This window comes from Physcomitrium patens, chromosome 13 (genome assembly GCF_059467195.1).
Source record: "Physcomitrium patens ecotype Gransden chromosome 13, ASM5946719v1, whole genome shotgun sequence".
Taxonomy (NCBI): domain Eukaryota; kingdom Viridiplantae; phylum Streptophyta; class Bryopsida; order Funariales; family Funariaceae; genus Physcomitrium; species Physcomitrium patens.
In genome coordinates this window covers 10,085,469-10,109,385 of record NC_143422.1, presented here as the reverse complement: position 1 = coordinate 10,109,385, position 23,917 = coordinate 10,085,469, and the positions used below count along the sequence as shown (strand labels likewise).

The 23,917-nt window shown below is 36.9% G+C and overlaps 2 protein-coding genes across 3 annotated transcripts; one reads left to right on the top strand and one right to left on the bottom strand.

Annotated features, from left to right (window-relative positions):
- Positions 1-10,203: 10,203 nt before the first annotated feature.
- LOC112290681 (uncharacterized) lies at positions 10,204-15,671 on the top strand. The gene is made up of 7 exons (XM_024537242.3): positions 10,204-11,021; positions 11,168-11,237; positions 11,351-12,313; positions 12,431-13,006; positions 13,125-13,253; positions 13,389-13,856; positions 13,965-15,671. The coding sequence occupies exons 1-7, from the start codon at positions 10,945-10,947 to the stop codon at positions 15,297-15,299; spliced, it is 3,618 nt and encodes a 1,205-aa protein (XP_024393010.1). The 5' UTR covers positions 10,204-10,944; the 3' UTR covers positions 15,300-15,671.
- Positions 15,672-15,691: 20 nt separating this feature from the next.
- On the bottom strand, positions 15,692-18,620 carry LOC112290682 (uncharacterized). Of its 2 annotated transcripts, XM_073538293.2 has the most exons (3): positions 18,308-18,620; positions 17,246-18,209; positions 15,692-16,408 (listed from the first exon to the last, which is right to left on the bottom strand). In XM_073538293.2, the coding sequence occupies exons 2-3, from the start codon at positions 17,291-17,293 to the stop codon at positions 15,953-15,955; spliced, it is 504 nt and encodes a 167-aa protein (XP_073394394.1). In that variant the 5' UTR covers positions 17,294-18,209; positions 18,308-18,620; the 3' UTR covers positions 15,692-15,952. The 2 variants fall into 2 exon arrangements, with proteins under 2 accessions (XP_073394394.1, XP_024393011.1); XM_024537243.3 differs by lacking the exon at positions 18,308-18,620 and having other exon boundaries at positions 17,246-18,233.
- Positions 18,621-23,917: the final 5,297 nt, after the last annotated feature.

Below are 23,917 nucleotides of genomic sequence, written 5' to 3'. Positions count from 1 at the left end.
CTCATATTGGGTAAGAGGACCTGGATTGGATTCTCGAAATTAGATCCAATTGACTCTTCAAACCAGGCTCATCCGTCGTGTGAATTGGTCCTTTCCCTTCCTGTTGACTCTCGTTATTGGAATCGAACGGAGCATTTCAGTATGCCCCAGCTCACTGTAACGGGGTGACTGAACCTGACCACTCAGTACTTGCACTGGAGTTGGTCGTTGCTCCCAATATTCGAGGTAACTGAATATTAATAAAAATCCCTTTTCTTTATATTTTCACGGTATACTCGTGTTACAATACAACACCGTGAGCTTCATCAACTTCAAATTTGCCTCCAAAGATGTTCCAATAGGCTTGCACTCTTCCAGGTTGAATCGTTTCAACATTACTTCAATGTACTTGATTTGGCTCATTGTAATGGTCTTGTTATCATGATCTCTTACAAATTCCACTTCTAAGCAATAGTGCAACTCTTCCAAATCACTCATCTCATATTCCTTCTCTAATTTGGCCTTCATCCAATCCATCTTTTCTATATTATTAGCGAAGATCATCAAATCATCAACATAAAGGATTACAATCAGCAAGAACTCTCTAGATTGCATCACATACAATGAATGATCAGCTTCACTCCTCACAAATCCTTCATTGTCAAAAAATGTGTCAATTCGTTGGTATTATGTCCTTGGTGATTGTTTCAATCGATACAAAGATTTCTTCAATTTGTATACAAGATGTTCTTTGCCTTATTATACAAATCCTTGAGATTGGTCCATGTAGATGTCTTCTTGCAATTCTCCATTCAAAAAGGCCGTCTTCACATCCATTTGGTGTATTTCCAAATCCATTGTTGCTCCAATTGTTACAATGGTCCTAATGATGGTGAATTTGGCAACGGGTGCATAAGTCTCATTGAAATCAATTCCACCAACTTGTGAGTATTCTTTTGCAACTAATCTTACCTTGTCCCTCACCACTGCACCCATTGCATCTCTTTTAGTCCTAAACACCCACTTACAACCAACACTAGATCGATTTACTGAAAGAGTTGCCAATTTCCATATACCATTGTCTATAAGAGATTGATACTCTTCTTCCATAGCCTTCTCCCACTTGATTGCATCTTCAGACTTCATAGCATCACACAAAGATAATGAATGAGCAAGAAGAGTAATATTTGCATGTTCTTTACTTATTTGAGGAAAGATGTGATCCTTCCACCATTCGCCACGTGGCCTTTTTTCTCTCAAAGGATATCTCTTTTCACTTGTAGAAGAACATTCACCTTCTTGCACTCCTTGTTCTTTTCCAACTCTTAAACCTTGTCATTTTTCACTCAATGGTTGGTACTCTTCATCATTATCATCATCCCAATCTTCAACATCTTCATTTCTTTCATTGCTAGTCCTAGCAATTATAAGAGCCTTCATCTTTTCAACCTTCTTTGGCTTTTCATCTTCATCAACTTCATTGTCTTCATCTTCTTGTTTTTTTGCTGAATTCAAAGATGTGTCCACAAACACACTATTACTCCCACTTGGACACATCTCCAAGTGCTCACAAGCACTCTTGTGCTCCAAAAACCCAACATCACGACTTTTGATGATCTTCTTGGTTTTCAAGCATATTAGCCTATATGCCTTAGTACCTTCACAATAACCAAGAAACACACACTTTCTACCTTTTGCATCAAATTTGGATCTCATACAATCTAGTATTTTTAGATATGCAATGCAACCAAAGGTCCTCATATGGAAAATGCAAGGTTTTCTCCCACTCCAAGCTTCTTGTGGTGTCATTGATGCAAGAGCACTTGTTGGACACCTATTTCTTGTATACACTGCATTCACCTTAGCTTTTGTCCAAAACTCATAGCCAAGATTTTGAGCATGAAGCATGCTACTTGCCATCTATACAATGGTTCAATTTACCCTTTCAGCGACATCATTTTGTTGTGGAGTGTATAGAGTTGTGGTTTGTCTAGCAATTCCTTCATTCTTCAAATAAACAACAAATTGCTTAGACATGTACTCACCTCCATTATCCGTACGCAACACCTTGATCTTGCATTCACTTTATTTCTCAACAAGTGCTTTAAACTCCTTAAACCTCCAAAAGCATTCACTCTTGGCTTTAAGAATGTAGATCCAAATCTTTCTTGAATAATCATCAATGAGAGTAAGAAAATAACTTGATCCTCCAATACTTGTGTTCTTTATAGGTCTACATACATCCGAATAGACAATCTCCAACAACTTGGTAGCACGTTGTCATGATGTAACACAATTAATAGGTGAAAGAGTGTAGAGGTTATTACAATTTAGGAGATCTTAGTTCAAATTATTAGAAAAAATTATCTTAGAAATATAGTTGACAAAATAGAAAAACTAGATGTTGACACCCGGAGAGGGCCGGTTATGAACCAGGGTCGAAATCAGACCCAGGGGCACAAAACCGAGTCTCTACGACGACTCCAGAGTTCTTTTGGAGATCGGAGAATGAGGTTTGATAGCAGACTGAATAGGCTTTCTATAGGCATTGATTTTGGATGATTTAGAGTTGATATAACTTTGTAAGAGCTTTGCAAAGTTGAGGTTTGTTTCGGATGACTTGGGTTTTATGAAATAAAATAGGGTTTATGTTTTGGGTGATTTCAAGAGTTTTGTAATAGATCTATGGGTGAAATTTTGTAGGTTTATGGTTATAATTGTGTTTAATATGTGTAATGAATTTTAGCTTGATCTAACGGTTGAATTGAGGAATATTGAGGTTTAAGTGGGTAAAGGTCTCAGAAAGTAGAATTTTAGGTCTAGTAGGGGTTTTTGAGATTTCTTGCAATCTACTGATTGGATTGGAGTGAAACTTATGTGAGAGGATATAAGACTTGTTTTTCTATGCGTATGAGAATTTTGAGATCAATCGAAAGGTGCAAAGGAGAGATATTGGCTCTAAAAGATTACCATTAAGATTGGAGAAGGAGGCCGGCCAATACCCAAGCACACTTTTGAGGATATCGTCAATTTGGTAACTCCGAACCTTATCAAATTTTTTGTGCTTTTTTTTAACTTATTTTTTTAGAAGTGTGAAAAATTTTAGTTAAGATCAACGGTTTATTCACTAGTTATTAAGATTTAAATCTGTTATAGGAATTATTAGGGTTTGGTTTAGGGTTTGGTTAGGATTTGGTTTGGAGTTTAGGATTTGGATTAGGATTTGGTTTAGGATTTAGGATTTGGATTAGGATTTGGTTTAAGTTTTAGGGTTTGGATTAGGATTTGGTTAGGGATTAAGATTTGATTAGAGTTTGATTTAGGGTTTAGAGTTTGATTTAGGATTTAGGGTTTGGTTTAGGGTTTAGAGTTTGATTTAGGATTTAGGATTTGGTTTAGGGTTTAGGATTTGGATTAGGCTTTGATTTAGGATTTAGGATTTAGATTAGGATTTGGTTAGAAATTAAGATTTGATTAGGATTTGATTTAGGATTTAGGATTTGATTAAGATTGAATTAGGATTAGGATTTGGTTAGAATATAAGGTTCTATTAGATTTTTGTTAGGGTTTGACTAAGTTTTCTTTAATATTCTTTTATATTTCTTTAGGATTTCCTTGTGTTTCTTTTATAACTTCAATAAAATTTAATTGAGCTTGCTTAATGTTTGATTATGATTCTTAACGTTTAATTGTAAATTCTCTATAATCCTATTGGATTGTTAGGACTTTTTGTTGCAATTTTTCTTTATCTTCCACAGCTAGGTGCTCAGTGCATTCTCAAGCAAGACTTCACATCATACGACAACGTGTTACTACACTCTTTGGAAATGAGGCCTTTTGTTGTTTGCCTTGTATGCATCCTTTACATACAAGTTGTTTTTCATTATGGCTTGTATTGCCAAGATCTAAGCCAGTTCCCATGGTCTTGAGCTCTCTCATGTTCTTCACATTCAAATGGCCAAGGCAACGATGTCATATATTCAATTTGTCTTAGTTTGATGTAAACTCAGGAAATGCGGCTACCTCTACTCCATTCACCTTCTTACAAATGAGGTAGTACAAATTTCCCTCTTTTAATCCTTTGAAGATCTTGTCTCCACTCAATGTTCTTATAAAACATCCATTCATATCAAATTGAACTTTAAAACCTTCCATTACAAGTTTATTCACCGAAAGTAGGTTTTGCTTCATTTTAGGCATATGAAGGACGTTTTTGAGTCTGATCCTACTAGTTTGTCCATTCATAACCACCTCCACCATAATAAAGCCAATTCCAATGGCTTCACATGTACCACTATTTGCCAACACCATGTTTGATGTTGGAATAGCCTCATAAGTGTCAAATGAACACTTATAAGGTGTTATATGCTTGGAACAACCTGAATCCACAATCCATCTTGACATGGCAGCCATAGGGGTCTCATTTGTTGCCGTGAATGCATAATCTTATCCTCCAAACTCATCTTGCACACTATTTGCATTCTCCTTCTTCATCTTTTTGCCTTTGTAGTAATTTCGAGCAAAATGGCCTACTTTGCCACAAATGAAGCAAGATTTGACATTACCTCATTGATTTGAATAGTTGGCCTTATCTTGACGTGAGTAGAGTACTGAATCTTCACTTTGAGGCTCCTTTTCTTTCTTTTTGGTTACTTCATGGACAAGTCTTGTCGTCACATAATCGATTGTAAGCACTTTTAGCTTGATGGACTCCAATGCCACAATAAGATAGTTGTAGGATTCAAGAAGGCTCATTAGTAAGGTCATGACAATATCACTTTCTTCTAAAGGCTTGTCAACAATTGCTAGTTGATTTGCAAGAGCCTTTACCTTATTGGCATGAGCCATGAGGTCTTCACCTTCTTCCATCTTGTAAGTAAAGAACTTCCTTCTTATATAGATGATGTTGGATAAGTTTTTGCTCTCATAGATGTTGCAAAGAGTCTTCCATGCTTCGCCTAGTCCTTTGCAAAAGATAATGTGGGAAAAGTTAGCTTCATCCACATTGATTGCAATCAATCCAAAAGCCTTCTTTTTACAATGTTTGAACTCCTTCTTCTCCTTCATATCAGCATCTTTTCTTGGAGCCTCTTCACTTTCATCTATAATATCCCAAAGATCCAAAGACACCAACAAATGCTCCATTTTTACCTTCCAATCGTAAAAATTGTCACCTCTAAACTTCTCAATAACTCTCAATCCTTCACTCTCACTTGAAGCCATGTCTAAGGAAGAGTTTTATCAAAAGAAATTGTAAGAAGAAGTCCTAATGCTCTCAAAAATCAACACGAAGGTTTTGTTGCCTTAAAATCACAGAATCCTTCTTTGTGAACAAACTAGTATTTTAACCCTCAAAAACTCTCTGAACTTCACTTCTAAAACTTATCACAAGTCTGATGGCTTATTTAAGTGTCTCAAATCTGATTTTCCACTCTAATATCTTTCTTATGCTCACAAATCACCTCTATACACCATAAAAGGTCTTTTAAGCACAATCAGTAACTTTAGGACATGAAATCGTAAAGTTAGATTACCAAGGATCTATCTCAGCAGAAGTATAATGCAAACTTTGTCTATAGGTGAAAAACAAGACACTAACACCAAAATACTCTTAACCACAAGTAAGAGCAAACCATGATCTAGATCTAGATCTGAATCTGAAAGTTAGGTTCTTCCAAAGCCTAACATCAATTTGATCTATTCCACACTTACAAAACCACTTCAAAGAACTTCAAAAAAAACTCAAGCAAATGTGAGTGGGCCCATAATCTATTAAAAAAAAGAAGTCTAAAAGCTACAAACACTTAGCATCAGCAAGGATTGTAGTCAAAGAGAAGTATGGAGAAAGATGATTCTTACTTCCAACATTCTTTACTTATAGGTGGTGGTTTGTTCACCAATGAGGCAACTTCCATCCTTTTGATATTACATCCATTTCTACCTCATCCAACTAAAGCCTTAATGCTACCACAATAACCTACTTTAACTCTTTGTTGTCTTTTTACTATTAGCAACATACTATGCTTAAACTCTATGTGGTTGTAACTAAGCAAGTACTTGCTGATCTTCAACATTGTATAGCCACATATCTCTTAGTTATTTAGTATATATAGAAGTAAGAGTATGGCCTTCCTCACTCTTCTCAACTCCTTTCTTGCCTCTAATCTAGTTTTAAGAGTCTAAATTTTTTTTATCTTTTGACAATATCCACTTAATTTTTTTATTAAATATACATGTTTTTTTATTTTTTTTTTTTCATCTTTTTTTGAAAAAAATCTTACTTATTTATATACATTCCTTGAATTCTTATCTTTGATATAACCTTGATTTCAAGTAGACAATATAATATAATTACTTTGTTGTAATATCAAAATTAGCCATCTTTCTGACAAACTAAATCATTGTAGACTTAAATCATTTTTTATTTGTGAATAGATTAATTCAATTGCTTATGAGTTATATCTACAAGAATCTATAAAGATTCATATAATATTTGACTTATTTCTTTTTGAAACTTGTAAGATATTCAATATTTCAAAAAAAAGATAAATGTCACTTCTTCCTATAAAAATGGACAATAATCAAGAATTTGATGTTAACAAAACCTTAGACTTAAGGCGACACCAAAATAGATTAGAATATCTTATAAATTAGTAAAAATATAATATTAATTGAGGCTTTTCATCAATAACATCCATCAAAACCAATATGAAGAGCCAAGTATTTACTTGCTATAAAGAAAATAAGATTCAATAAAAATTACATTCTATCTTTTATTTTTATTTGTGGTTTTTATATATTCGTAATGCCAAGGAGATAGAGAATAAATAACCAATCAATGTAACTAAAATGCTATTTTTTGTTGAGTTATCAAACAAAGCATTGATATTTTCACAACCTTCAGGAAAAAGTAATAGAAATAAAGACCCTCAAGAACAATATGTTCTTCTTCAAATAAATGATTAAATACAATGTATTTTGGTATTACAATATTATAAGTAACTCCTAATATTTGGTGATATTATTAGAAATAAGAACCACCACTAATAGTATTTAAAATATTTATTTAAAAATAAATATATAAATCCATGACATGTAGTATATTTTTTAAAATAAAAATTTAATATTAAAAAATATAAAATATTAATTTAAACATGGATAGTCACCAACTTTTAAAATACAATAATATATAATAGTAAAATCAACTTACTTCTAAACAAAAAAAAATAACTAATTAATATTCTTATCAAATTATCAAAGATATGAATTATAAACAATCCAAATATAATATACTCTTGTATCACTAAAAAAGAATAGATATTTATTTGAAGATAATATTATATTAATATTAGAATGAATATTACTAAAGACAAGAAGATTAGAGATTCTTCAAATAAGAAAGACATTAACAAGAGTGAAAAAGGCTTCACTCTTGCATCTATATATACTATCTAATTAAAATCTATATGGTGACATTCTATAAGATCCTCTACATGTGTCCAACTTGCAAAACACATATCTAACTTATAAAGCAAGTTTTTTATATTTGTATTACTTTGCTAACTTGTACCACAAGTGGCTAATATGAGTAATACATGGCCAACTTGTTGGTCAAGTTTTCAATCTATCAATCATCTATAGACATGTATAAAGTCAAATCTACATCTATTTAACTTCTAAAAAGCTTCTTTATAAGATATGATCTAATTTATTTATTTTTATTTATTTCTATATAATTCTTATTATTTAAAAATTTAATATTATTGATATATCCAAAAAAAATCATATAGAGGCAATTTTAAAAGTAAATTAAGAATAAATAAAGTATTGACTTATAAGTCAAAAAATTGTCTTAATATCCTTCATGTACATATTATCTTACTATCTTATGTACATATTTGGTAATGCAATCAGTTGTGATTCTTGTATTGGACATGAATATAATAATATTTAGTTTATTGCTCAAGCAAGAAGTCATTTTAAATTATAAGAAGGTTGCAATTAGGTAAAAAGCAATATAAGCATAAATATTAAGAAATATTTTTGAGTCATTATATATTATTGTTAGATGATTTTTTAGTTATTATATTTTTTTATGTATTATTTTTTATTTTATATATAAAATAATAATACCATTTATTTTATAAATATATTCAATATTTATAAACCTAGTATTATTATTCAAAGTTTTATAATATAAGACATATTAAATATATTGAATTGAATATCAAAAGAGATATTACATAATTCATTGATTAATAAAGTGGTGCAATTATTAAAAAAAAAAAAAAAAAAAAAAAAAAAAAAAAAAACAATATTTGATTCAATTAAAAATACCATTAAAATAAAATAAAATAAAATAATATTTAAATGTTAAAAAATGCTATAATTTTTTAACTTCAAATAATCTTGTTGATAGCAATAATTATAATTTTGTAGTTGCTTATGATTTTTACTTGATAAATTTTCTAAGAAAAGATTATCTTAGTATCTTTTAACCACAATTGATTATAATTAATTTAACATTTTATATAAAAATCATTGTTTCACATAACTTTAAGAGTGTCTACTTGGATTATAATTATCACAAGATGTCAATCTATTGCCAATGCAATAACACCTTAAGTTATAGTCAGAATACATATTTTTAATTTCTAGTAAATTAAGTAAAAATTGTAACAACTCTTTGAAAAACATATAATACTACAAAATTTAATTTATTAAAAATTTATTATTTAATTTTTAATATTATTTTTTTTTTAAAAAAAATGTTACACTTTACCAATTAACTAGTCCCAGACTTTAAAGTAAATCAAAAATTTAATTAACATTCACATTTGTAAAATGTACCACAAATATTCATCCCAAAAGAGACACATTACAAGCATTCTGTGAATATTCCACTTCATAAAGCTTGCAAAAGACTATTTTGACATGAGTTCCATTCAAAAAAGAAAAATAAGAAAATCTCTCAAATTTGAGCTTTAACTGTTCTAACCTGTAACTTTTTGAGTGTTCACCTACTCACTAGAAGATTCCATCACATCCATGTTATTATAGATCTCAATAACTTAAATTTGAACATATTCTCCTTCTAAATATTCTATACTTTAAGGCAGGTCTCTGTGATTCTCATAACCCTTAGGAATTTAGGGGCACACAATGAGTTAAGTAGATGTATTCTGTGTAGAAAGGTGCTGGCTGGGTTGGGGATGGACGATCGGTCACATGCTGCAACAGTTTGCGAGGTCGATGAGCTAGTGCCGCGACAGAGATTCCTAGTAGAATCCCACATGTAACTCTACTAAAATCACACTCGGCAACATGTGAAAATCAGCGAAAGGTCCCAATCTACACGTGCAAAACTTCGTGTAAATACAATTCTAGCGCTATTCTCATTGCTTGCTGTTGCTATATTTAAGACCAACACATAGCGTTTATGTTGTTTCTTATTGAGGTTATTACGACATCTGGTGATGGAGAGGTCTTCGGCGAGTGATGGTGCCATATTTAGAATCTACCGGGAGTGGGGGCAATGACTAAATACATTGCAGCACGAAGCTGTTCTGAGAGACTGTCAGAACGCGAGATTTCCTCGCAATTCACGCCCCGCTGTAGTCGCCTCCCGGATGGCTGTCTTCGCGATCTAGCTCAAGGGGTTTTTACGGCAGACGGTGTCCATCAAGTTGCGGTGTGAAAGCGAGGTGTTTCTCGAACTGACCAGTCATCGCACGAACTTCCCCGGCTCGGTGGCTCACTCTGTGGCTATTGCCAGTAGAATTGTACGAAGCACAGTGTTGAGTGAGAACTGGGATCGACATTGGTGGAAATTCAGGTTGATGATTAGTAGATTCTGAGAACTGTTCAGTGGTCGCGCTCTCCACCTTCAAAATGAGGATAAAAAAAAAAGAAAACAAGAAATAGAAAGAGTACGATACGGCAAACTGGAAATACTTAGGATCACTGTTCCACGTGTGCTCTTGTACTGAATTCATCCAAGTTGTTCATTACGAACTCATTTCGCGCAGAAGCATAGTGGTAAAAAATTAGTAATGCAGAAGACCTTTGAGTGCTAGAACTAACTCTGACTTGGTCATGAGAATAGCGCTAGAATTGTATTCACAAAGACTCCGCAGGCAGTCAACGGCATCAGATCGTGCCTCTGAAACTAGCTGTGTTAAGAGCTGTGTCAGTCTCGGAGTCACTCAGCTACATCAGGCATGACAGGCAAGTTCACGATTGTCTTGGAATAACAGGAGGTTATGGAAAGATTCCAGGCGGTACATAGCATGAAAATAGATTCTTCTGCAGAGCAAGCTAAGGTAGCGGCATATAGTGCCTTAGTAACTAGCGCCGGGTTCACCAGATTTAGTGAAGAGAACACAGAGGCAGCGGAGGAGCATGCTGCCCGACGAAAACGGTGGCGCGGAATGGCACTTTCTACTCCACAGGCTGGAGTTCAATGGTCCGACATCCCGTCAACGATCGATCTGCGCCAAGTGGAATGTTACTGGGGATACGAGTCCTGATCAGCGATTCCGAAATCTGGCTACATACAACTACCTAGCCATTCCAGCTATGTCAGAGCTCGTTGTTAGGCTCACTGTGAGAGCAGGGTTGTTTTGCTGCTCTGAAAGAATTATAGGCAGAAAGCAGCGATCTAACATCAGCATTAGATTATCGGCTTCAGACAGGATCACCAGGAGACTTCTTAGTATTCTGTGACAACGCCAGACTCTCCTCGCGTCAACACCTTGCACTTGTCACGTATATGGACTCAGCGGAAATTAACGTCACAAGAGAACTTCGTTCGGGCTAGTATCCACTTGAGTAATAAGAGAATGGAGGTGAGGATTGAGCGTGCCACCTAGCCGGGGGTGAACCAAGGTCCCTGAGGATTTAAACTCAGGCAGATCATCCAGTGGGTCGGGCACGAACTACATCGCCATCGACCCATAGAGCGACATGGTAGCCAAGGAGGAGAATCGATCTCATCCCCGAGGTGGACGCACACTAGGGCCTCTTGCAAAAGGAAATGTCCGGTAAACACAACCGTCACGAGTTAGAGTGCATTAGGTTGCGTTGTCAATGGTGAATTAGGTTGGTGAGTATTTTTTGCCGTTAATGTCATTTGCAGTGATCCATTCCCACTCTGAACCGGTTGATGCATTTGGTGATGGCATCGCAGGGGCGGGGCTACAGAACCACACGTCAATCTATATGTCGAAGTGGGAGATCGGGGATTCAATCTGCACAAGGTTTTTGATCCAACCCGCTATTTGTTTACTGTGTTTCAGAATCCGTTTCCGGAATGAGCTGACTACGGAAATCTATTTAATCTGAAGCGAGGTTCCTTGTTTTCTTCTTTCAGTTCCCGCTCCTGTCCAGAAGTGGAAGACTCAATCGCCTGGCATATGAGTCTCGCAATACAGAGAGGTGTCAAATTGATCTCTCTGACATCCCTGGAGGAGCCCGAACATTTGAGCATGTTGTCAGGCTGTTGTATGGAGTGAAGTTGGAGCTCAGCCCTCACAATGTCGCAACCCTGCGTTGCGCCGCCGAGTATCTGGAAATGACAGAGGACATTAGAAATGAAAACTTGGTGGCTAAGACGGAGAATTACTTAACTAAAGTAGTAATGAGCTCGTGGCGGGATAGTATCAGCGTTCTCAAGACCTGCTCGGAGCTCAACCCAATGGCAGATGATCTGGAGATCGTAAGCAAGTGCATTGAGTCGATTGCTAGGAAATGTAACGCAGATCTTTATGCCGTGCGATGGTCTTTCTCCAGTAGAGCAGTTGCCAAGGAAGTCCAGCGTGATTGGTGGTTCGATGAGGTCTGCTCGCTGAGCATTAGCGCATTCAAGAAAGTGATGAATGCTGTAAGTAAGAAGGGGTTGAATCCGGTGGACTTCGGAGCCGCTGTGGAATACTACGCTCACAAATGGCTGCAGCTCGCAAAAGAATTGGACTTGTCCACCACATTGAAGACGAAGGATGGCCCAGTGCAAGCCAGCATCGTGGCATTCACGAGCTCCGATCAGCAGATGGTCCCTCAAGACGCAACAAAAACCTTACACAGGCATCGGGCTGTTCTTCAAGGGATTGTGAACCTACTGCCCTTCCAGCTTAGTGCAACGTCCGTAAAATTCCTGCTCAAGCTTTTGCGAGTCGCGTGTTTAGGGAATGCTAGCTCCTTCTGCAAGACAGAGCTAGCGAAACGAATTTCCTCTCAATTAGAGAAAGCTGAAATTGACGACCTCCTCATTCCTGTACCTGGTGAATCGAATTGCGACCTTGATATCGTCCAGAAAATCGTGGAATTCTATCTGCAAGTGAGCACGCTATCTTTTTGAATTTAGACAGATCAGATCCTACGGAAGATGCATACATTGCTTGATCCGCCATAATAACTGTCCAATGACCACATTAAGCTGCAAATGAGGGTGCAGGACCAAATTCAGGGAATTTCTACCGCGTTTAGCCCAAGCAGTGTTTCAAGGTCAAGCGTCTCCGGATCTTCGAGTTGCACGTCAAGCTCGAGATCAAGCCTTGGAAGTTTAAGTGCCTCTTCAAGCAGCTTGAGTGACTCTAGAACTACAACGGACAGCTGGAGCGGTCGCAGTATTTCTGGCTCCAGTGTCTCCGACTCGAGCATTAGTGGCACCAGTACTGGGAGCTTTGTAAGCACATCGAGCGAGACATCTACATTGTCGAGCCGAAGTCAGTTACACAGCCGGACGAATTCAGTTGCCTCCATTGAAACCGGCTCATTAGATCTTTCTAGTGACGAAAGCGAGAAGCTGGAAAGTAAATTCTACGTCAACGAAGGCCCCAGTCGTAAGACTCAACTTCCGCCCACAACGACGAACTGCAAGGTGGCCCAGCTTCTGGAGACGTACTTGGAGGAAGTTGGGAAAGACTCCAACGTGTCTCCTGCCAAATTCATCACGCTTGCTGAGCTGATAACAGAATTTCCCCGTGATTCAGATGATTCCATTTATAGAGCGATTGATGCCTTCCTCAGGGTAATGCTAATCACACACTATCCGCTATCTTTGAAACTTAGTATGACCAATGAAAGGTCAAGAGAATACAAATAAATGCATGCAAGCTTACAATTTTGTAATACATCGTGAGTTTCAGGCTCACCCATCCTTGACCGAGCTGGAGCGTAAGAAGCTGTGCAGTTTCATAGACACCGGAGCTCTCTCCTTGGGTGCCTGTGTGCACGCTGCTTCGAACGAACATCTCCCACTAAGAGTCATCGTACAAGTAATGCATCCATCTTGTGATTTTCCTTGCTCTGAGGAGTTAAGCTACGAAGTTCTGAGCTTCTATTTTCTCGGTTGCTAATTAGGTCGAGATTTAATGAGCGAAAGTTCTCTCTTTCAATGTTGGTAATTTCAGGTGCTTTTCCATGAGCAAATAAAGCTTCGAAATGCCATAACAGTAAACAAGGTGATCAACGACAAAGATGTGGGTAGTGGGCCAGACAAATTATTTTCATCCACTTCGTCAGAATCCGGTTCCTCCAGTGATCTGAGCGACGGTAGTACAAGCTCCAGCACAAGTACTAGTGTCACCACCATCAGCAGATTGCGGAGTCCCAGCATCTCAAGTGCCAATGCTTTGAATCTTGCCGTACCTAGTCCGACCATTGCCAGCGAAAATAGCTCTATGCTGCTGGGTGGCTTATCTACGAAGGAGACTCTGAGGTTTGTTCTTGCCGAAATTGAGTCATTGCGGAATGCGGTGCAGGAAATTGAGAGCTTCAAGAGCCGCCTCATCCAAACAGATGCACTTCAAATGGAAATACACAACCTTTCCACGAAATTCGAAGAAATGGCCCAAGACTACAGCGGGATGAATCAGCAGGTAATGAAATAAAACCGTGCACCTGCATCCCAACGAACTTGATTTTTGAGACTCTTACTCCTGTATCCATCAAGCAAGCCATTGATGTTTCTGCTTCTGATGCGTCAGGTGGAGGGATTGACGAAGAACACCAAGCATAAGTCTGGTTGGAGCTTTGGATGGAAGAAGGTAACCAAGTCCTTTCAGTCCAAAGATCCGGCACTCATGGAACACCATAGGTTTGAGACAACACCGCTACCTCGAACCCAGCTCTCTGAACACATGGATGTACCAGCTCTTCCGCCACTACGAACGTCCAAATCCGACATCCTGCTCCCGAAGACGCCAAGAGCCGATACAACTCTGCTCCCCAAGACCCCGAGAGTGCCTGACCTGACCCTGCATCCCAGGACACCGAGAGCAAGCTCATTGCCAGTTCCTAAAACACCGAAAGCCGAGCTCACTTCATATCCAAAGACACTCGGAGCAGACTCTATACCAAGTTCCAAGACACCGAAAGCAGAATTTTTGCAATCTCAAAAAACGCCAAGACCAGATTTTAAACCAACATCGGCGGTAACTAAGAGTATACCGCTCAAGCAAGAAAACGTTGAACCTCAATCTTCGTTCGAGGGAGTACATGAAGTTTTGAAGGTGGACACACCAACCTCGAACTCCAAGCGCTCAGGGGCGAGCTCCGTGCAATTCAAAGATCGTTGCAAAGAGGATTACATTACAAATCATCGCAGTCTCCACGTCGGAGATGAGCATCGTAGACAGAGAAGCCGATCGACGTCTCCAGACTACATCCGCCAGCACAAGCACCGCGAAGAGTCTGACTCCGTCTCAGTCACAACCACAAGCTCTCACAGCACAACTTCCACAACCCTGAGCAATCGCAGTGGCCATGTCTATCGGGGCAGAGATTCACGCAATGGACATCGGAGGGACTATTATGAGGGTCGTCACGACAGGAGTACATCGAGGACTGCTTCGCACAATCATCTCCCCCGTCATCGTCACCGTAGTAGCCATAAATCAGGGCGTTCTTTAGGGCATGAGAGAGAGTTCTCGGCGGAGCGTTCTTATCGCAGCAGACAACATAGGTTAGAGCATCATGGCCCTTCTCACCGTAAACGTCGTCAAAAGGAATTGTCAGGACACCGTTCAACCAGCCATCGTTGCCAGAATGACCACGATATCAAGGACCACCACTACATGGATTCCCATTCTCTCCACATCAGCACGGACCTCCATTTAACTTCAACTTCTGTTCACGGTAGTGGGCACCAGCGTTACAAGGATGGGTCAGTTTCAAGTTACCATGGAAGAGAAGGATCCGAGCATCATTCCAGTCATCGCAGTAGCCATCGGAAGGATCACTACAAGGAAGACTCGAGCAAACACTCAAGCCAGCCTCACCGTCATAGCAGTTATCACAGACGGAAGGAGTTCTTCGAATGAGATGCCCGTGGTGACTCAAAAACCAAGCGAAAATATCCTTGACGTGATATAAGACAGTTCTAAGCAGATTGAGTTGTTTGTAAGAAAATGCCCGATTACTTCGCAGGAGAATGTAGAATATTAAATGCATTTAGTATTAAAAGGCATGTTGCGCACGTACTTCAAAGCGCACCAACGTAGACAGATTTGGAGCTAAAATTAGTTTGATTCTAGAATCTTGGAGGTGAAGCTAAGATTCAGGAGCAGGTGGATTATCCACACCTCAAAACAATGAGAGAGAGCAGAATGCCACTACCTCGCTGATAAGAATACAGGTCGTGTGTTACAAAGAAATCAGTACATTTTTTGCCCACTGCTGGGATTCACTTTCTATACACCAATGGAAACGGAGATGCGACAAACAAGGCAGCCAAAACTTCGCCTTTGACAAGACTTATGAATTATGAAATATGTCACTGCCCTGCTCGTCCACTTACAGAGCAGGGGTATGGTCTGTGGCAGAGAAAACAATCTAAACATTCTGACCAAAACCGGCAAGAATTTTCGTTAAAAACTCTCCCATTCAACATCATCTGTACCAAATCAGCAAACAAAATTCTGTGGGATGATACAGATTAGGGAGAATTATATTCTAAACGTTGTGAATTTCAACCTCAAACTCCAGCGAAGTAACCATAAGGGACACCGTTTTCAAGTCTGCCACTTCTTCCACCGTCTGTCCCGACCCCCCAGTAAGTGGCCCCTAATCTTTGAGCCTCAACATTTAAGCCACCCATGTGCCTTAATTCAGTTCTAGCAGGTGATGTGCCAAGGACTTTATCTTCTTGTGCTTCAATTGGAGCCCCGACACTCGAGCTATTGTTGGGTCCTACTCCAGGCTCAACACCTGGCCTATGAAGTTCGCAACTACGCTCTAGCCCAACCGGCAGTCCATGCATATCATTGAACATTTGCGTCGCCCCATCAGGATTTTGAAGCAAAGGATCGAGTGCTGATTGCATTTCAGGCTTGTTCTCGCTTGCTCCCGCGCTGGGGCCATCTGCTACCTCCAAGTGGAAAGGATCTAGGGCCTTAACATCGTCATCTGTCGTTCTTTGCCCAAAATTTTCCTATTAGATGTAAAAGAGAGATTGTAAATTTATAGTTCGAGAGCCAACGCAATCAAGAACCTAGCCACGTACGGAGTTTTAGATTTAAAGAATGTTCGAACCATTTAACTCGCATGCTGGAATAAAACCTCCGCCTTGTAACGAACCAAGTTCATAGGTTTTGGAACACAATGATCATTATATGAGAACCTTGTTGAACCCAAAATAGATCAGTTAGAGCTATCAACATTAACATTTGCCTTCATCACACAATACCACTCACCATTTAAGATCCAAAACTCGTCTAAAGAACTAAATTTTCTAACTGCTCTGTTCACGTTTCGAGCCCGTCAGAGAACCCTAACATGCAAAATTCATGCTCAAATTCCGACAGTAACCGTAAGTTCCTTATTTAAAACATAGGCTGCGTGAATTGACGTATCCCACTGACTCACCCAATCGGGTACTCAAAATTATACACACAGCGCAAAAACAATTCAGCGTTCAAATCTCCTCAACAACGTCGACGATGGCGATAATCTACGAACCATTTTGTGCCCACCTCTTTGCAAAGACGACAGATACGAATCCTCAGCGAATCGCTACGGGCATTCACAAAAAGCATGTAAAACAGGAAATTCAACATTACCCGAGTCTGTTCGTTACACTAAACCTTTGGCAAGAGGAATTCTTTCTGGCATATCTCCTTCACTATCCACCACTCAACTGAAGACAATGAGTTTCAAACTGAAGCTCCCCTCGCCAACACATGGAAACATAAACTCTCGCTCAACGCTCACTGTAAACAAATTAGTTCACGCAAACAATCCTAAGATCAGCAAAAGTACAAGCTCTTACATTGAGAAGCGGGCACCCAAAACTGGAAGGTCGATTGGCGACCTCCATCTTCTAGAAATCGCTGCTTCTTAGTACAGCGTAACTGCCCAAGCAACGCAAGAGAGATTATACTCAAACCGCAAATTACTTCCACACATATCTATCTACAAGCGCCAGTTACTGCAGTGCAACCCCCCGATCAAAGGCAGAGCAAGCACACCCAACCTACAAAAGCTCCACCACCTCTAGCCCGCAACCAGCAAAAAAGTACTTTCCGAAATATCACCATGAATTGTCACGTCGTCACCCACGTGTCCAATGCTGATTCGATAATAATATGTGGTGGGGCAAATATTTTCTATAAATCCCATTCTTGGAGGTCAGAACGTCTACTTTTATAGCTCAGTGGTAGAGCCAGTTGGTAGAGCAGCAAAGCGGCGGGCTACATGAAATCCGGAGTCGCAAACAACCTAGCGATCCGATATTTTAGAAATGACTGATTTCTGAGAGATTGAGAAGCGCAATAGTTTGCAACAGTCGGTGAGGCACTGCAACACTCTAGGGGGTTGCATAGCAGCAATTCACAGGTAGATTTGGGTTTGGGAGAAATAGATCCAAATTTTGCGGAAACCCAAACGCTTGGTGAAGCACGTAATTGACCGGGTTAGAGCGGGCTTCAAGCTATGGCTTCAGCAGCAGCAGAACCCAATATAGTAAAGTAAGCACATCGATCAAAATGGATAGGAGAATAGACAATGGGCAACGAAAGGCTGCACTCAGTAGCCCCCAAAAGGAAGTAGCATACGCACTTCGCAGCAAAGCACAACCGCTAATTCAGATGCCCGTGGAGAGAGGAACTCGCACAAAACCAGACAAAGAGAGGCACACGGCGACAGACCACCACACGAACAACCAAGTAAATCAGCCACCATAGGAGCTACAAGAGCGTCCACTCATCCAACTCCTAAGGCAATGCAACCAGATTCTGTATACACAAAAGCAAAAGCCAATATCAGTCAAGAGACGATGCAACTCATGAAGGACCAAATTGCATTCGAGGAAAGTTGTACCCTAACAGGATACCTGAGAAAAAACCCTGGCCCAAGAATACTGCATGAGTGGGCCAGGAGAATTCTTCATAGCTCCTACTCCTCGACAAAGATGCTCAGGGGAGGCTATTTCGAAGTAGAATTTACGAGCAGACAAGGATAATTACACACGCTAACTAAACCATACCGGTTCAACAACCAAGATATCCTATTTTCAACTTGGCTAGCCGACTTTGACCCCGAATCACAAACCGACACATACCAAACTACATTCCTAAACTCGACACAACTCCGAGGCTTAAGGATTTTTCGCTCAACATAATTCCTCACAAAAGCCTTTTCTACCATTGGAGAAGTTATAGCTGTCGACTCCACCGAATCTTACCATTGCAAAGCTGTTGGCTCCAAGGTCCGGCTACTTGTAAAGGATGCAGCCAACCTCTCACACACTCTAATTTTATCCAACTTCACAAGAGGCAAATAAAAGTACAAAATTGAGTATAGTGGATTGCCCTCCCAATCAATGTGTAGAAGTACTACATACTAAACAATGTACACTCCCTTGGGCAAGAAGAGGACAAAAGACCTCTGCCAAAAACCACTTCTTTTGAGAACTCAATAGTTGGCAACACAATCAGATTAGGGAAGAAGAAGAAACATCAAAAAACAAAAGACCAAGACCTAAGAAGAAGACTGCTACAATGCTTCTCCACACTAAATTTGTCTAGGTAGAGAAGAAACCAACTAAATCCATATGTACATAAAGGACCAAAAGCACCATCTACATCAATCATATATGTCTCATCATACATATAACTAAGCTTTTGGAGAGCTCTGGGATAAGATTTGCCTTACAAAGGCACGTCCCATGGATAAATTAAAACAGCTTTTGTTTAGCCATTCCAAAATAATTTCCTTAAAATTATAGTTCATAAAACTAGTGATGCTTTGTTTTGCACAAAATAAGTGATACATGCCCTAAAAGAGAAGGATTGGTCACCAACATCTCTTAGAATGCACATGATGAATACTATGATATAAAGACTTCAAGTAGAAATGATCAATAAAAGTAATGGTTCCAATCCACTATGCATCTACTTAGATGATGTGAAGTTTTAGAATGATATAATAGAAAAATAATACATACTATTGATTGATATGGGAGAATCCTCCCATATAATGAACAAAACACAATAATCAAACAACATCAAGTAATGCATTGGAAAGAAATTTCTTATTTAACATTCAACTTTCAAGCTCCCATATTAGAATGAACAAAAGCAATACCATACAAATAGTGGCACCAAACAATCATCCACATACTTCAAGATAAACACATTTGAAATGCCTATCCTTCTCTATTGGATCACTTTGAGTAGAAACTTGGAAAGGACAATACAACTCTTATATGTAAATGATGGCCTAAGAATGGCTATATATAATATCCAATGCTTAGAGAATAGACTAGATGGCATCAAAAAAATTTGAGAGCTTCGCAACTTTATGCAAAAGATCTATCCCATGTTTGACCTTATACTACTACAAGAACATCAGCTTAACTACATTGATTGCACCAAATGAACTATATAACTAGATTATATACATGGTACAATTCTATAGAATGATGTAGTGTATTCAATATTAGAAGATAGTCTAGCCAGGGAGACATCTATTGTTGTGGCTAACAAATTCACCAATAACCTAAAAGAATATGGGGTGATTATCTAAAAAAAAACTCAATACTCTATCTTTGAAATCAACTCCAGAGTTTGAATAGATATTTCAAATATATATAGATATAATTATGAAAGATTTTGCATGAGGCCATGGCAGAGAATAAAAGAACATCCTTTACTCAAAGCCTTCTAGTATATGAGGAATGATTTTAACTTTATCAAGGCCTTTGAAGACAAGCAGGGCAGAAATGACAAACTTGGACTAGGATTATGAGAAATGATTACATAGACAAATATATTCATTAAATTACAAGTTCAAGATAGTGTTCATGTGAAAAAAATTGGTTAGATAAACTAAAAACATTTCATCTAGGACAATAGATGCTTGGTCTCAAAGACAATATTCACTATGTTAGACCAAATATACATTGGTAACAAATTCAAAGACCGAAGTAGACTATCCATAATTTGGACAACACAACCAACCATCTTAGACCTCATCCTTATCTTCATAAAACTAAAATTTGTATACCAACCAATACCTTGATTGCAATTCTTTGATAAATAACAACTTGAATCAATAGAAGGCCATCACCACCTTATAAAAGCTTAGAAATAGGCCATATGGAATATCACATTGCTCAAATGGAGTGACAAAATACACTCGACCCTATAAGCAATTTGCAACTTGAACTTAGATATTACAAAAAAAGAACCAACAAACATAGAGAAAATAATACAAAAGTCAACTAGACATGATACTTAATATCAAATTCTTCTTATAAGAAAATTAGAATGACTTATTGACAAGTGATACTCTTAATAAAATAAAAATTTAATTACAAAAAAATTGGCATAGTCATCTCAAAAAATAATTTACATTCTTTTTAGCCAAATGAACAAGAGCCAAAGACCGTTTCAATTTTGAGTTCTTTCAATAGTACCAAGCTCATCATTGCAAAGTCCACATCAAAGAGCTCAATGCTAATGGTTGCATTTTGATATTTTAGAAAGACATGGTATTATATACATAAAGATATTATCACCAGCTATATACTTGAGACTCCATTGTTGAACTTAATGTAGATCTTGGACAGCCACCTTAACAAGTGCTCCTAGATTAGTCACAAATGAAAAAAATTGAGAATTAGAATGACCTATAATTACTATGAAGGTCACAATGGCAATGAAAGGTCTCCTTAGATGCAAAATTTTTAGATTGAATATAATACCAATTAATTTTTTTTAAGAATGCTAAAAAAAAAAATAGACCCAAATATGATAGAATTCATCAACAAGGTTCTTACACAAAGAATATTGCTCAATAAACTCAACACCAACAACATTGTGCTCATACTAGAATCAAATGAGCTCTCTAATTATAAATTATTGCCTAATTTTTCTTCTAAGTACAATATATAAAATAATTGCAAAATGATTATCCAATAGATTAGTACCTAATTTATCAAGATGGATTTGCAAATTTGAAATGAGATTTTTTAGAGAAAGATGAATATTTGATAATATCTTTCTAGCCACAAAATTCATGTTTTGAGCAAAAAAGAGTAATTAAGAGCTAGTCTTCATACTTTTAGATTTAAAAAAAAGCATATGATCATATTAGTTGGACTTTTTTGTAAGAAACAATGGTACAATTAGGCTTTTCTAACAAATAGATTATATGAATAATGGCTCTCAATAATAAAGCTAAAGTAGTGATTATTATTAATGGAAAGTAAAGACAATCTTTCAAATTAGAAAGGTCAATTTGTCAAGGATGCTCCTTGGTATCCTACCTATTTTTATTTATAGTTGATATATTTGGATGATCCCAAAAATAATTTAGAAGGATTCACTTTACCTAATCAAATCAATAACACTAATTCCTTATTTGCTAATAACACTTTACTATTCCTCAAAAGAGAATCAAATAACATACAAAGAAAAATGAGGATATTAGACATATATTGTGAAGCTCCAATTGCTAAGATTAATTGGTACAAAACTTTCAAAATTTGGGCCTGTCAAAGAATTCAAAATTTAAATTGAAAAAATCAGCAAGATTTAATATAAGTACAAACAAAAATCTTTGTACGCTACCTAGGATTTCTAATTGGATTCTATATATTTTTTGAAGAAAATAGAACCAAAATTCTACAACAAATCATGGATCAACTTATCAAATGGGAATCCAAGCAATTATCACTATTAAGTAAGATTATGATTTTCAATCAAGTGGTCTTGGCTTTAATATGGTTCTTAGTCTCATATACCAATGTTGAGACTAAAATCTTCAAATAAGTACAATCATTGATAAGGAACTATATATGGTCCAAAATCACTATAGAAATTATAAGAGCTAAGATACAATAGAACACTATTATCCAATCATTAATGCATGGAGGTTTAAAGGTTCTTGATTCCAAACTACAAGTCCAAGCACTCATAGAAAAATTGATTGCTCATAGAATAATGCCTAGGGTAGAGCCATAGAGAGTTCTACTTCAATACCACAATGCAGAAACTCATTACAATAAAAGATGAAAAAAATACCATAGTTTGTACTATATCATGAGAAATAAGATCAAATTAAAATCCAAAGGTTCACATCTATGGCACAATACAAGGACAAAATAGTAAGAAATATAGTTAGGATTGCAATAGCAGCCACCATGTTTTTTCAAAAAATTGATGCACCAGCCTTTCTTTAATAATACATTGATCGGAGATCTAAATAAAATTAAATAGAGACATAATATAGATGATAGATATAACTTTTGGATGAAAAAGAAATTACATATCTATGGAAATATCTAGAACTAAACCTCAAAGCATTAGCATACTGCAATATTGTATTGTAAAACAACTATATGGTGAAAATATAATCAAAAATAAAATTTTAATTAATATCTAATCATCTTGATTTAATAATAATTCAAGATATTTAAATGTGGTTTTTATAAAAGCCTCTTAATTTGTTTTTTTCTCTTAATAGCTAATGGATTAAAGATTGCTTAGAAATTTTACCTTCTAGATTGTAGAATTTTTTTTATTACCTTAGAAAGGCTATAAATTGATAAAAGTAAGATAAATGAAGTAAATTATTAATATGGTTGATACTAGGACTAAGTTGAGGGTAGGATCAACCTAAAAACCTCTCAGGATAGGTTGGATTGATATCCAAGGATTGACCATTTGTGGGATAGGGTCAAAATTAGATCTCTAGTGACTAAAACGACTCCCTAGGATAAAATAGGGATTCATTTGAAGATTGGTAATTAGAATTCATAAGTTAGCTATAAGCTTATTCTAAAGGTATAAGGCTTGTTTTTGTATGATTTAGAATGATCTTGTAATTATTGTTTAAAATCAGGGTTTGTATCGATGATTTGGAATTTATGCAATATAATAAGAACTGGCATTCTTCGCTAGTTCGTGCAATTGGTATCACATCTACAATTCAAAATTTGATAGTGCTTAAAAGAGATCAAACAAACACTCATTGGACTTCTTTTTGCTATGACTCTTTCAAACTTGAAAGAGATCAAACAAGGACTTCATAGAATTCCATTCTAGAAAAAAATCCCTCTTCTTTAATATATTCTAATTAGCTATGACTAAACCAATTCTACAACTTAAAATCGACTCATCACAATGGATTTGAAAATAATAAAAAGACTTACCTTGTACTTTCATCTTCAACTATAGATATAAGCGTAATTATTGATAATAGAATAAAATTAATGCTTCATAACTAAAAAGAAAATCCACTTTTATATCAAACAACTACATGAACAATGAATGTAAATAATTTTATAAATTATTGTGGCACTTGTGGCTTGTCAAAAAAGGTAGCAACAATGAAATAAGTAGTTTATATTGGATGCCATCTGATAGGTGGATGGAAATAAATTATGAAATAAATTGGATGTTACTTCTTTTGCAATAATGCAACAATCAAAACTATT